General features: G+C 42.0%; 1 protein-coding gene and 1 pseudogene across 1 annotated transcript; both read right to left on the bottom strand.

Annotated features, from left to right (window-relative positions):
* Nucleotides 1-4,130: 4,130 nt before the first annotated feature.
* Nucleotides 4,131-7,435, bottom strand: LOC117976444 (putative homeobox protein Meis3-like 2; the record flags this gene model as incomplete). Its single annotated transcript, XM_034941563.4, has 1 exon — nucleotides 4,131-7,435. A coding segment is annotated over one exon (1,293 nt), but the record flags the coding sequence as incomplete, so codon positions are not given.
* Nucleotides 7,436-8,552: 1,117 nt separating this feature from the next.
* Nucleotides 8,553-10,929, bottom strand: LOC129394453 (interleukin-6 receptor subunit beta-like; annotated as a pseudogene).
* Between the last annotated feature and the right edge of the window lie 3,918 nt (nucleotides 10,930-14,847).

Genomic DNA, 14,847 nt, shown 5'->3' on the forward strand with positions numbered 1-14,847 from the left:
TTGTATGTATTCATCGTGTACAACATGTTTTAAAGTATGTATACATTGTGGAATGATTAAATCTAGTTAATTTACAAATGTATTACTGCACATAGTTACCACTTTTGAGTGATAAGAAAAAGCGATTTGAGAACACCTAATATCCACTCTTTTGGCACTTTTTAAGAATATATCATAATTAACTATTATAGTCCCTATGCTGTACAAAAGATCTCTTGAACCAAAACTTCTTTCAAAAAAGGAAAACTACAATGGAATTTAGAGCTACAAACAGACATAACTCATTAACCTTTCAGTTTTTATGTTAGATATAACACTACAGGGAAGTCATAATATTTATCACAACATTTAGGAAGCTTGCTTTTTTCTTATTTTTAAATTGCCTTTAATAGTAAGAATCATTTATTTATTCTCAGATCTTAGATTCGAATTCTGCATTTCTTTTCTTTTTTTTTTTTTTGAGACAGAGTCTGGCTCTGTCGCCCAGGCTGGAGTGCAGTGGCGTAATCTCGGCTCACTGCAAGCTCCGCCTCCCGAGTTCACGCCCTTCTCCTGCCTTATCCTCCCGAGTCGCTGGGACTACAGGCGCCCGCCACTACGCCCGGTTAATTTTTTGTAGTTTTAGTAGAGACGGGGTTTCACAGTGTTAGCCAGGATGGTCTCGATCTCCTGACCTCATGATCCACCCACCTCGGCCTCCCAAAGTGCTGGGATTACAGGCGCGAGCCACCGCGCCCGGCCCGAATTCTACATTTCTTAAAGAGAAACACAAAGAGGAAAAGCATAAAAAATTTTCATACCTGATCCATACAGTCTCGTCACTTCTGAGCAGGGAGGAAAACGTAGACTCAAATCAGGTGAAATGTGCTGATACATACAGAACAGGTTATATACATCATAACTGGATCCAGGCTGGGATGAACTGGAAAGTTCAAGCTTCTGATCTCCAAAAGATGATCTGGCAGATCCTGAAAGCAAATGTTTCTAAAGTTTAATAACATCCTATTCTTGGAGTTATTAGCCAACAGCTGGTACACCCAAGGCAAAAGAAAAAAATACTTTGTCTCAAGTAATGCTAAGTCACATGACTTTGATACCTAAAAACATCAGCACATACTTATGGAGTTCTGTGCGAAGGAGTATTATGCCAGGGATCAGCGATGAAGCCTGCATTTAAGACAGTTTGGTAAGTTTCTGGCATTTTTCTTTGCCCCATAGACATTTCTATATTTTGTGATCTGAGTTTCCTCTTATTTTTCTACTTATATATAGAACATCTTTCAAATTAAAACTTTTTTTGGAGATATATCCTTTTCAAGAAGACACAGAATATTTATTAAAATTTACCACATGTTGAGATACACTAAAAACCTCTCAAATTTAAAAGGCCTGAAATCATACAAAGTATGTTTTCTTACTACAGAGCAATTAAGTTGGAAATCAAATTGCAAAAATACTTAATAAATGACATTTATATGGAAACACTAAAGACCAAGAATAACCAAAAACTTAATCTTTAAGAAGAAAAACAAGATTGAAAGATTTGCTCTACTGGATATTAATAGAATACTGTGAAGTGATAGAAAAAGAGATCAATGGCAAAGAAGAGAAGGCCCAGAAATAGACACCCATTTTATGAACACTTAATTTATAGTTAAGGTGGCACTGCACAAGAAAGGATGGTCTTTTCACTAAAAAGTGATAAGACAACTGGATATCAATATGGAAAAAAATAAGCCTTCGGCCGGGCACGGTGGCTCATGCCTGTAATCCCAGGACTTTGGGAGGCCGAGGCGGGCGGATCACGAGTTCAGGAGATCGAGACCATCCTGGCTAACACGGTGAAACCCCATCTCTACTAAAAATACAAAAAATTAGCCGGGCGTGGTGGCGGGCGCCTGTAGTCGCAGCTACTCGGGAGGCTGAGGCAGGAGAATGGCGTGAACCTGGGAGGCGGAACTCGGAGTGAGCCAAGATCACGCCACTGCACTCCAGCCTGGGCGACAGAGCGAGACTCCGTCTCAAAAAAAAAAAAAAAAAAAAAAAAGCCTTCATTCAACCAAACATATTCAGAAAAAATTAGTTCCATGGGCATTGTAGATCTAAATTAAATGTTAAAGGCAAGCCAGTAAAGCTTCCATATTTAAGTTAACTTACATGAAAAGTTGTCATGACCTTAGGACAAGGAAGCACTTCTTTTTTTTTTTTGAACAAGAATTTATTTCTTAAAATTTACTTAAGGGATTAGAGCTAATATACAATAGAACATTTAATATAACACTTGGAGTTATGTCAACATAAAAATAGCTGTGGTTACAATTAGCACATGCAATTCACTGCAAAGGTAAAAACACATACTGTACTCTAGACAAGGCTTCCAACTGAAGTTAGAGTAGATGGGGTAAAACAGCAAGTGAACATGAAAGGATTGGACTTAGAAGAAAGTGGGACATAGCTAGGATATAAAAGAAACATACCTAATGCTAATCACTGCATTGTCCTACTAGCAAATTGCACATTTATTTTTAGAGTATATCCAATACATATATACATTGAGACTAGAGAATTTTCAGATATCTACCTTTAAAATATCCCTTTGGTTCTAACACATCACATTATGGTATTAATGTTAACAGCACTTAAAACCTGTAGTTATCATTCAATGCTTGTGTTCAAGAGATTAAAAAAAAATCTGTCACTATTGGCCTTAAATGCATCTCATCACAATCCATCAACTTTAATGAAATGGGTAATGAAGTTAAACTACCCAGTTTATACAAATATTGACAGAGAAAAAGCCCTTAAAAATTTTGGAACAAATGAATGACAGAAGAGCTCACCCTGAGCTGCCACCTTTTAATTTTTAATGCAATGTATATGAGAATATCATGCTAATGCACATACTAGTAGCATGTATGATGGAAAAAATAGGTTAATGCAAAAGATAATACACTTGGCTTTGTAAAGTTTTGTTTTGACTTACATCTGTCTGAATTCTGTTTATTGAATCTGAAAAGGAACTGCTGCCAAAGACCAGTCCAAAGAAGAATTAGGCTGTAAGCCTGCTAGTTTATATCATCTATGAAATCAATGACAATGCCCAATTTTAGGCTAACCCTAAAACACTTGCCATTTTATGACTCCATATTCTTTCAATTTACAGAAAAGTACAAACTTTTTAAAGAAAGTAATCTTATCAGAGCAATATAATCTAACAATACCTATAATAGAAAGCTATCCCAGTAAATTTTTTGAACAATTGAACTTTTGTCTCACGTAGCTTATAACTTTGATATTTTATTCATCCCAACAAAATAAAACTTTATTGAAACAAAAGTGTATGGTTTAGGAATATGCTCTTAATAACAACTGAGCAAAATTAGAATGATGTGGACTATAACAGAATGAAGGAAGATCTCTCCTACTTGATGTACTTGGTCAATATATGTTAGTAAACAGAAATATTTTAGGGAATTCCATGTGATTATTCGACTTCTACATTTACACGTCATGGTTTTAACTAGTTAAATGGGGAGAAAAAAGACATGTTTAATAATTGATGTCTACTTCTCAAACTAGATGCTCTACTTTAAATATGAGCTTTAATAAATGTTTTGTAACATTTTTAAGTTGTAACATTTGTAAGTATACTCCACTCATCTTCAACTTCACAATAAGAGCTAGGGTCATCGGATGACTTCATGTGGTAAAACCCCTTATGAAGGAATAAGGCTGAAATTAAATGAACAATTAGGTACTGAAGAGATATGAACACAGAACATATGAATGAAATTTCCTTTTTTTCCTTGCTGCTCTGTTCCTGAGTGCTGATTGATCTGTAATAAAAAAGGATAGGATTAAAATTTTAGGTTTTAATGGTACAAAGTGTGAAGTCTTGTAGTTTTCTAATAATTATTCAGTATTATCCGTTTCAGAGACGAGGGTAGGATACCACAGACATCAGTAACTGACAAGTCATAATATCAACACATGTAACATTTGGGTCCTTTTTTTTATAACCCTAAGGGGAGCAACTGCAGTTGCAGAAGCGGTGAGTGAACTAGTTTTGTCCACACAAGGTTTTCTGATGTGCTAGTATTACTTTAAACACCACTTTTAGACACTAAAGATTCAAAGTGATAAAGCCACTCACTTTATTAGACTAGTTTTTACATAAATAACCAGACTTGTTTCTTTGCCTACCTAAAATACAATTTACATACATCAACACGTAGATTACTCTAAGACATGCTCAGGAAAGTAATTTTGAATGTAAAACAAGTTTTATGATTTATTTTCTCCTTAGGGCAGAAGATGTACATTACATATTAGTGCTCAAATCTATGTTCATTTCCAGAATGAATTTTTGCACAGTAATCATATATCCATTTAATATGTATAAAGTGTTCTTGGGGAGGGGGGCATTCACTCACTGTACCATGTTTTATACAGGCTTCAACATGCAAATTTGTTTATATCATGGCCTTCAATGATCCTCCATTCTCATTCCCGTAGATAAAGAGGTCACATTGTATAACTGACCCTGAAATGTACAAACTTCACACTATAACATTCTTCATGACACTATTTGTTAGGAGAAAAGTTGCAGCTAAACATTACAATCATGTGACTTATTTTGAGAAAATGGAAAATGTAATAGGTATAAATTTCCTGACACATACAGCAAGACAAATCCAGCCCAGCCTTTGATGATCAACTTAAACGCTGGCGATGTCATTATCTTGTGTGAATTTGGGTCTGTCCCTACCTTTACTTCTCTGTGCCTGATTTTCCTCATCTACTTTGAATTCATCATTCTATTAATCCACTTTTGCCTAAAGTGGGAAACTGAATATATCAGAATAAAGCATCTACTTTTTTTCATAAAGAAGATCATATAATATGTGAAAGAACTTTGAAGGATCAGGCATTATATCAATGCAAGAATATAAAAGATAAACAGGAAGTCTAATCTGAATAATATTCTGAGAGTAAAAAGTGTAATTATATTTCAATTATAAATGTATACCAAGTTTTCTTAGCTTTCTATTCTCCAATAACCTCTAGAAACTATTCTTTTCTTTTTTTTTTTTTTTTGAGATGGAGTCTCGCTCTGTCGCCTTAGAAACTATTCTAAGCATGCCTGGTTTCTGTAACTTAAATATGGCATAAAAACCTGTTTCCTTTGAATTCACTTGATAGCAGTAGTCAAACACTAATAATGCTTGCTAATTTCCTCTCACTTTCTTAAGAAAGCCCCTATATTTAGCCTCTGCCTCCATGTCGCATGTGGTGGTTAGGTGACAGCATAAGTACACTAGTGGCTTTAGCACTAAACTCGAGGCCTGGGTCACTTCTCCCCTGAAGAAGAAAGGTTTAAAAATTCCTAAATCACAATGTAGAACTAAGTTACACCCTACCTCAGAACTGCAGATATTAAAATACCATCTCTTTATTAAGTGTCTCTACAATAAGGATATTTGCTAAGATCAAGATGTACAATTTTTTGGATTCTGTTTTGTTTTGGTAAATACTGCCCAAGTCTTTTTAGTTTGCTTCAAACATTTACTAAAAATAAAAAATTTTAAATCTTTGCCTACTTAAAAATAAAAAAAAATACTCAAAACAAATTTAAGCTGAAGATATATACTGTATAAAGTGCTTCATCTACCTAATTCTCTGAAGTCTTTTTTTTTTCTGTGTTTTAAGACTTTATCATTAAAAAAAGAAGAAATTAGAGAAGGGAGGTGGGGGGGACAGGAGGGTGAAGGAATCTCTCCAAAATGTCAGATCCGGGCGACCCTCCTTCCCTGACTGCCCAGCCACCCTGTCCCTTCTCTGTCCTGGCGGCGAGGCCCTAGCTGCCATCTTCTGGGGACCAAGGCCCAGGAGCCCAGCTCGGGTCCCAGGCAGAGGTGAAGGCAGAAGCGGGACTCAGGGCCTGGAGGCCTTGCCGGTGTCCTTGAGAGCCCCTTGGGTGGGCACTCAGGCCCCCATGTCCCAGCAGGGCCCTAGGGAGGTAGGCGTTGAGCGGAGAGGCCTTTGGAGGTGGGGTCCTGAAGCCGGAGGACCAGGCGGGAACCAGAGCCAGGTGTGAGGCTGGGGGTCACAGCTGGAGGCTGGGTCTCTCCCGCATCAGCCTCTATAGATAATGCCATTCTCCTTCCAAGTTCAAACTCATCCCCACTGATGCTGGAGGCCGGAAGGCCACGTGTGGCTCTGTCTCGGTATAGCCCCCAATGGGCTGGCCCTCTGGGCTGAAGGCTGCACCCTGCCCTGTGCGGTTGGATTGATCGATCATAGGTTGCACGATGCGTCTCCGGGCATTAATGAACCAGTTGTTGACTTGCAGGATGGTGAGCCCCGTGTCCTGCGCCAGCTGTTTCTTCTGCTCCTCCGAGGGGTACGGGTGCGAGAGGTGCTGGAACAACCAGGCTCGCATGATGTTGGTGGCCACCTTGGGGAAGATCCCCCTCTTCTTGTTTCGCCGTGGCTCCTGGTCCAAGTCCTCATCTTCTCCACCAGAACTGGGAGAGGCCACGCTGGTGTCCAGCCCGACTCCTTGGTCACTGGAGTTGTCCCCACTCTGGGAGGCCAGGCCCCCGCTGGATGGACCTGGGGTCCCCAAATGTACAGACCCGCTATCCTCATGGTCTCGAATCCATATATTATTCTGGTCTGGGAGGCTGGGGCAGGAGGCTGGGTAGTCCTCGAAGTCCTCCCTGCAGCCACCATCCCGATCCTCGATGACCAGGTCGATGGGCATCTTTCCCTTCTCCAGCTCCAGCAGGTGGAACCGCAGCACTTGGATGGCCTGGATCATCAGATTGTCCAGTTCTGGGTTGGAGGAGAAGAAGGGCCTCTCAGAGCGAACCTGCTTGGCGAAGGCAGTGTTGTCCTCGTTGAAGGAATCAGAGGAGCAGACGTCACCGCCGCGGGGTGTCCCCAGCCCAGCTCCGGCCCCATCACGGGGAGAGCATGTAGCCAGTTCACATTTCTCAAAGACCAGGGCCAAGAGGGGGAAGAGCGGGTGTCCATAGATCTCATCCTTGTCCCTCTTCAGGCCGTCGCTGTCCAAGCCTGGGGGTAGGGGCTGGGGAGGCCGGTGAGGGCCATAGGGCCCTGGTGCCGCGGGCACTGCCTCTGGGAAGCCAGCCAGGGCTGCGGGGCCATCCGCGATGCCTGGGTAGTGCGGCAGCTCATCGTACCTCCGGGCCGTGGGCTGAGGCCGGCGGCAGCTCCAGGGTCCCTCCAGAGCCTGGCCGCGGGGTAGGGTGCAGCCCGGGGCCGCAGCCCCCGACGGCCCGTGATGTCGACGCCAGGGGGTGGGCAGGAGGCCAGATGCGCGCCCCCCACCCCCCGCCGCCGTCAGCGGCAGGCGCCGGGCCGGGTGGGGGCTCCGCGCATGGACCCCGGCCCCCGCCCCCAGCGGGGGTCACGGCCAGGAGCGCATTGCCGCCGGGACGGGGCAGCAGGCGCGGGCGGGGCGCCCGAGGCCCCCTCCCCTGGGCGCCCCCGTCCCTCCCCCGGCTCTGCGGGGAATCGAACCGTCCCCAGACGCACAGACCAGGGACCGCGGGGGGCGGGGGGCGGCCCGGGGCGGCGGGGGTCCGGCGGCGGCTCGGGGGTGCTGGCGGCCGTGCTCCGCGTTCCCGGTCTCTCCCTCCCTGTGGTCACATCCGGAAGTTCCACCCTCTGAAGTCTTAAGAAAGGTCAATGATGTGTGTGTGTGTGTGTGTGTGTGTGTGTGTACACACACACACAATTTAAGCCTTTAAAAATGGCAATTTTTTAGATGATTTATGGGTTTTTTCCCCCTTTACTACTACAATTTAAGCCTTTAAAAAATGGCAATTTTTTAGATGCTTGAGGTAGTTTGGGGGATCCCTAGCTCTTAATCGCGGCACTCTGTTGAGTTTGTGAAATGGATCTTCAAAGAGGTTGTCAATAATAAACAAATTTTTGAAACGCGTCAGATTACTAATTATTGATGAATAAAAAATGAGTACTTTTAGGCCAGGTGCAGTGGCTCACGCCTGTAATCCCAGCACTTTGGGAGGCCGAGGCCGAGGCAGATCACGAGGTCAGGAGATGGAGACCATCCTGGCTAACACTGTGAAACCCCGTCTCTACTAAAAATACAAAAACATTAGCCAGGCATGGTGGTGGGCGCCTGTAGTCCCAGTTACTCTGGAGGCTGAGGCAGGAGAATGGTGTGAACCCGGGAGGCAGAGCTTGCAGTGAGCAGAGACCTTGCCACTTCACTCCAGCCTGGGCAACAGAGCAAGACTCCGACTCAAAAAAAAAAAAGAGTACTTTTAATCTGCCAAGTTAAAGCTCTAGAATTCCTTTTCTCCAGTAATAACTGGCAGCATCACCACCAATGGAAGGGACCTAAGGAATATTGTGTACATTGATATACACGAGGCTGCTCCTCATTTTTTTTTTGTCAGATTACAAAAGCTGGGCTCATATAGTTAGGGCCTATGGACCTCTTTTTAAATTATTTTAGCAGAAGTAGATGGTCTAGACCTTGCTCCTCTAATCTTTTATATTAACTTTCCCTAAGCCACTTTGATGACTATTCTAATCAAAATCAGTATAGCTGTGCTCACTAAGCATATCACTGCTTATTATTTAAATACCTTCTGTTTTCTATGTAGCAAAACAAAATGTTTTATAAATTTCAGATAAGCTTTCTGTTTTTCTTCAGTGCAAACATCCTGAAACAGCACAAAATCATTCAGCTAATCTGAGGATAAAGTCAGTTTATGTAGTGCTTAAAGTAGAATCCCAGATATTCTGGAATGGAAATAGCTCATGTGAAACTTCAGTTCATTTTTGTCCTTAAGGACAAATGATCATCTTCAGAGAGTGAAGACTTTTTAAAATCTGAATTCACAGATAAAATAATTTTAGCTTTACTTTATAGGTACTGCTGAAGTTGTAGCAGGAACTACTAGTCCTTCACTGAGGCATGTAGCCGCCTTGCCGTACAGTCTGTGGTAACTTTTAGGCATTCCTTCATCAATCACAGCCTCCATCCCAACTGTTTCAGATCTTTCTACTAGTCCCTCAGTACCTGGACCAAAAGTATCTGCTGCAGAAACTTTCTGAAACATTTTCATTTGCCCAGATCCACGGGATTGTGAAATATGATCTGAAATCTGTTGTTTAAGTCTAACAAAATCTTCCTCATTGACTGATGAAACTTGCTTTGACCTTTCAAAATGTGAAATATCTGGACTGGATTCATGCTGACTGCAGTTCTGTTTGAAGTAGTGTTGCCTGGGCAAAATGCCATCACCGCCATCTGCATGATCTACTAATTGTAGATCTTTTGGCCTCTCCTCTAAATCTAACAAGGGCTGGGTGGACTCGGATCTTGAGAAGACCTGGACTGATGGAACTTGGTGTCTGTAGCCACTGTGTACCACAGCAGAATACTGGACAGTGCTCGAAGTGTTGTGTGAAGATTCATTTTCATCACTGCTAGAAATGCTTGGCCTAGAAGATGACATGTATAAAGACCCCCCCAATACCACTGCTGTGTCCTTCAGTATTAATTTTTTCCTTTTTGAACAGGTCCAATGATTTCAGATCTTCTGCAAAAGGCTTTTTGTCATTTGCTTCTATTTCCACAACACCTACATCAGTGAAATTGCCATCTGAATACATTTGATCTTTTGCATTAAAATTGTGCCTTGAAGGAGTGTGAGGTGACCACTGGGCAATATGACTCTTTGAAGGATCTGGAACGTTAGGCCAGATGTGTTTTTTAATTAGGTCTCGCTTATTAAAGCAGAACAGCACTCCCAGAAAAGTTGTCAATAGGAATGCTAAGCAAACAGTTTAAGATACTAGACAGTTCCTCTGAGTTGATCACTGATAAATTATGTGGCGGATTAGGCTTCACTTTATATACAGCATCAAAATTGATATGATCTGATGTAGCCTTCCCAAGGGCATTCTCTGCTTCTACCCAGACTTCAATGTTGACAAAATACACAGTAGAATAATCAATGGTGCATGAGGTGGGGGTGTCACATTTTGGTTGCAATCAGCAAACTTGTGTGTTGCCCATTCAGAGTTTAAAGTGAAGTTTGTCTCCAAGTGTGTTTCCCTTCCAAGATCCCACTCACACCTCATTTTGTTTCCCTCATTCACAATGCAACTCAAATTTTTAGGTTTTTCTGGAGGCAAGCCTGAAATTATTGTGATTCCATAAACATTCTGTTCAAGCTGTCCGAATGTAAGAATGTTGCAAGTGAGTTGAATATTTAATGAAGCTATATGTGTAAAGGTGACACTGGATGCTGTTCTGTTTATGATAGTATATTGCTCCTTAAGAATAGCAAAATGGTTTGTTTTCCAGACAATGTCATTAGCATTTACATGAAAATAATCCATACATTTTTCCTTTAGCACACAAACTGCAGTGAAATTAGAATGAAGTTGTACAACTGGAGATTCGGGACTGATATAACCACATGGATCTAGAAGTTCACCTATAGATTCAGTGGTGAGGAAAATAAAGCTGGCACTAGCCAAGTCTGCAACGTCAACATCTTGCGCAGATATTTCCAAATCACAAAATTAGTAAGTGAAAGAGTAGGGATTTGAAGCTAAGTCTTCTGCTTCTAAATGTCACACTTTTTCCATTGGCTTTCACTCAGGCCGCACCGCCTGGATCCTCTGCGTCTCCACAGCACACGAACTCCTCGAACCCCTCGGCGCCACTCTGGGCCAGACCCGTCGGCCTGGCAGGTGCGGCCCCCGGTTCAGCTGCTCTGGGGCGGCCCAGCGCGGCTCCGCGGGCCTTTCGGCTGCTCGCCCCGGCTCCGGCTCCGGAAAGCTCGCGGATCCTTCTCCGGAAAGCTCGTCGATCCTTCTCCGCAGAAGCAGAGCGCCGCCCCAGTCCCGCCGCGGGGCGGGGCAAGGGAAGCACTTCTTAAGTGGAAATAGAAAGCATTAATTTTATATATATATATATATATATATATATATATATATATATATATATATATAATTTTTTTTTTTTTTTTTTGAGATGGAGGCACTCTGTTGCCCAGGCTGGAGTGCAGTGGCACAATCTCGGCTCACTGCAACCTCTGCCTTCTGGGTTCAAGCGATTCTCCTGCTTCAGCCTCCCGAGTAACTGGGATTACAGGTGCCCGCCACCTTGCCTGGCTAAGTTTTTGTATTTTTAGTAGAAACGGGGTTTCACCATGTTGGCCAGCCTGGTCTTGAACGCCTGACCTCAAGTGATCCATCTGCCTTGGTCTCCCAAAGTGCTGGGATTACAGGCATGAGCACCTGGGCTAATCATAGAAATATTTTAATAAACTGAACTACATGAAAGTTTAAAATTCGCATTTGCCAAAAGACTATTTAAGGTAACCCACAGAGGGAAAGAAGATAGAGCAACAAGCATAACTGATGAAGGGCTCATATGCATCCAAGTACTAACCAGGCTAGACCCTGCTTAGCTTCTGAAATCAGACACATTCAGGGTGGTATGGCCATAAAGGGCTCATATCCAGAATACATAAGGAACTCCTACAAATCAATAAGAAAAAGACAGACCAGTCTATATATAAATTGGCTTAAGACTTAAACAGGCACTTCAGAAGAGAGACTATCAATCTCATTAGTCATGAGAAAAAAGTCGAAAACCCAAGGAAATATCACTATATACTCACCAGAATGGTTAAAACTACAAAGACTGAAAATAGCATGTGTTGGCAAAAAAGTACAGGAATGTAAACAATCATACTCTGCTAGTGGAAATGTGAATTGATAATAATCACTATGGAAAAGAGTTTGGCAATTTCTACTAAAGCTCAAGATATTTATACTCTATGACTCACCAAGCCATTGTGAACATATACACAATGGAAATACTTGTACATGTGCACCAGGAGATATACATAAGAATGTTCATAAGTGTTGTTACCCATAGTAGCCCCCAAATTAGAAAAAAAACCAAAATCCTATCAACAGTAAAATAAGTAGTCGTATATACTTACTACATAAAAATACCTTACAGTATGCCATACAGAAACACTACTGTACACCACGTCATTGTACACCACAGGAAAAATTGTAATATACACTTACTGTACAGGTGTAGAAACAAACTAGAACTACTGACAATTACTTGAATCAATCTCAAAAACATAATGTTAAATGAAAAAAACCCATAAACGGAAGACATAGACTGAATATGTTGTTTATTTTATATAAAGTTCAGAAAACAGAAAAAAGTTAAACTACAACATTCAGGGATATGCGCTTAAGTGGTAAGAAGTAAGAAAAGCAGGCCGGGCGCTGTGGCTCACACCTGCAATCCCAGCACTTTGGGAGGCCGAGGCGGGTGGATCACGAGGTCAGGAGATTGAGACCATCCTGGCTAACAGGGCTAACAGGGTGAAACCTCGTCTCTACTAAAAGTACAAAAAAAAATAGCCGGGCATGGTGGCAGGCGCCTGTAGTCCCAGCTGCTCCAGAGGCTGAGGCAGGAGAATGGCATGAACCCGGGAGGCGGAGCTTGCAGTGAGCCGAGATTGCACCACTGCACTCCAGCCTGGGCGACGGAGCGAGACTCCATCTCAAAAAAAAAAAAAAAAAACAGGCAAAAGTCGTTTATGGAGACAGAAGTCAGGGTGGTGGTTGAAGAAAAGCAAGAGAGTTATGATTATAACAATTGTGATACTGATTACTCTAGAATGACTGAAAGGCAAAGAAAAAGAGAGAGGCTATTGGGTTACTAGTAATACTCTTTCTTTACCTAGGTGATACCTACACAGGTGTTCCGCTTTGTAATAAATTACTGAGCTGTATATTTTTGTTCTGTGGATTTTTCTATGTGTATTGTATCTCATAATTTAAAAAGGATAAAACATAGCTCAAACTCCTTTCAAGGTTAGTGATCACGTTGGGAATAATATAAAGACATAAAACTAAATTCTTCAAAGGTTTAAATTATCATAATTCTCCATATAACAATGTTGTGGTTAACTATGGACCACATATACGACAGTGGTGCCATATGAATATAATGAAGCTGAAAAGTTCCTATCGCCTAGTGACATCGCGATGGTTGTCATCAAGATATGTAGGCCTAGGCTAATGTGTATGTTTGGGTCTTAGTTTTTAACAAAAAAGTTTAAAAAGTAAAAAAAAGAACTTTTTAATAGAAAAAAGCTTATACAGTAAGGACATAAAGTATTTTTGGATAGCTATACACTGTTGTTTGGTGTTTTAAGCCAAGTGTTATTACAAAAGAGTCCAAAAGTTTAAGAATATTTACAAGATTATAAAGTAAAAAAGTTACAGTAAGCTAAGATTTATTATTGAAGGAACAAAAATATATTCAGTAAATTTAGTGTATCCTAAGTGTGGAGTGTTTATAAAGTCCACAATAGCATATATACAGTAATGTCCTAGGCTTCACATTCACTCATTACTTACTCACTGACTCACCCAAAACAACTTACTGCCCTGCAAGCTCCATTCATGGTAAATGCCCAAAACAGGTGTGATATGGTTTGACACACCCAAATCTCATCTTCAACTGTGGCTGCCATAATTCCCAAGTGTTGTGGGAGGAGCCAGTGGGAGATAATTGAATCATGGAGGCAGTTTCCCCTACACTGTTCTTGTGGTAATGAATAAGTCTCACACGATCTGATGGTTTTATAAGGGGTATCCCCTTTCACTTGGCGTTCATTCTCTCTTGCCTGCCACCATGTAAGATGTGCCTTTCACCTTCTGACATGATTGTGAGGCCTCCCCAGCCAAGTGGAACCGTGAGTCCATGAAACGTCTTTTGCATCATAAATTACCCAGTCCCAGGTATGTCTTTATCAGCATCATGAAAAAGGAGTAATACAGTAAATTGGTGCCAGGAGTGGAGTGCTGCTATAAAGATACCCAAAATGTGAAAGTGATTTTGGAACTGGATAACAGGCTGAGTCTGGAACTGTTTGGAGGGCTCAGAAGAAGACAGGAAGATGTGGGAAAGTTTAGAACTTCCTAGAGACTTGCTGAATGGCTTTGACCAAAATGCTGATAATCATGTGGACAATATAATCCAGGCTGAGGTGATCTTAGATGGAGATAAGGAACTTGTTGGGAAATGAAGTAAAAGCGACTCTTGCTATGTTTTAGCAAAGAGACTGGTGGCATTTTGTCCCTGCCCTAGAAATTTGTGGAACCTTGAACTTGAGGGAGATAATTGAGGGTGTCTGGCAGAAGAAATTTCTAAGCAACAAAGCATTCAAGAGGTGATTTGGGTGCTGTTAAAAGCACACAGTTTTAAAACAGAAACAGGGGACAGAAGTTCAAAAAATTTGCAGCCTGACAATGCAATAGAAAAAAAAAACCCATTTTCTGAGGAGAAATTCAAGCCAGCTGCAGAAATTTGCATAAGTGACAAGGAGCCAAATGTTAATCACCAGGACAATGGGGAAAATGTCTCCAGGGCATGTCGAAGAACTTTGCAGCAGCCACTCCCATCATGGGCCCAGAGGCCTAGGAGGAAAAAATGGGTCTGTGGGCTGGGCCCAGGGCCCCCCTGCTGTGTGCAGCCTAGGGACATCTCAGCCACTCTAGCCATGGACAAAAGAGGCCAAGGTATGGCTTGGGCCATGGCTTCAGAGGGTGCAAGCCCCAAGCCTTGGCAGCTTCCATGTGGTGTTGAGCCTGTGGGTACACAGAAGTCAAAAATTGAGGTTTGGGAACCTCTGCTTAGATTTCAGAGAATGTGTGGAAATGCCTGGATGTCCAGGCAGATGTTTGATGCAGGGTTAGGGGCCTCATAGAGAACTTCTGCTAGGGCAGTGC

Source organism: Pan paniscus, chromosome 19, assembly GCF_029289425.2.
Source record: "Pan paniscus chromosome 19, NHGRI_mPanPan1-v2.0_pri, whole genome shotgun sequence".
NCBI lineage: Eukaryota > Metazoa > Chordata > Mammalia > Primates > Hominidae > Pan > Pan paniscus.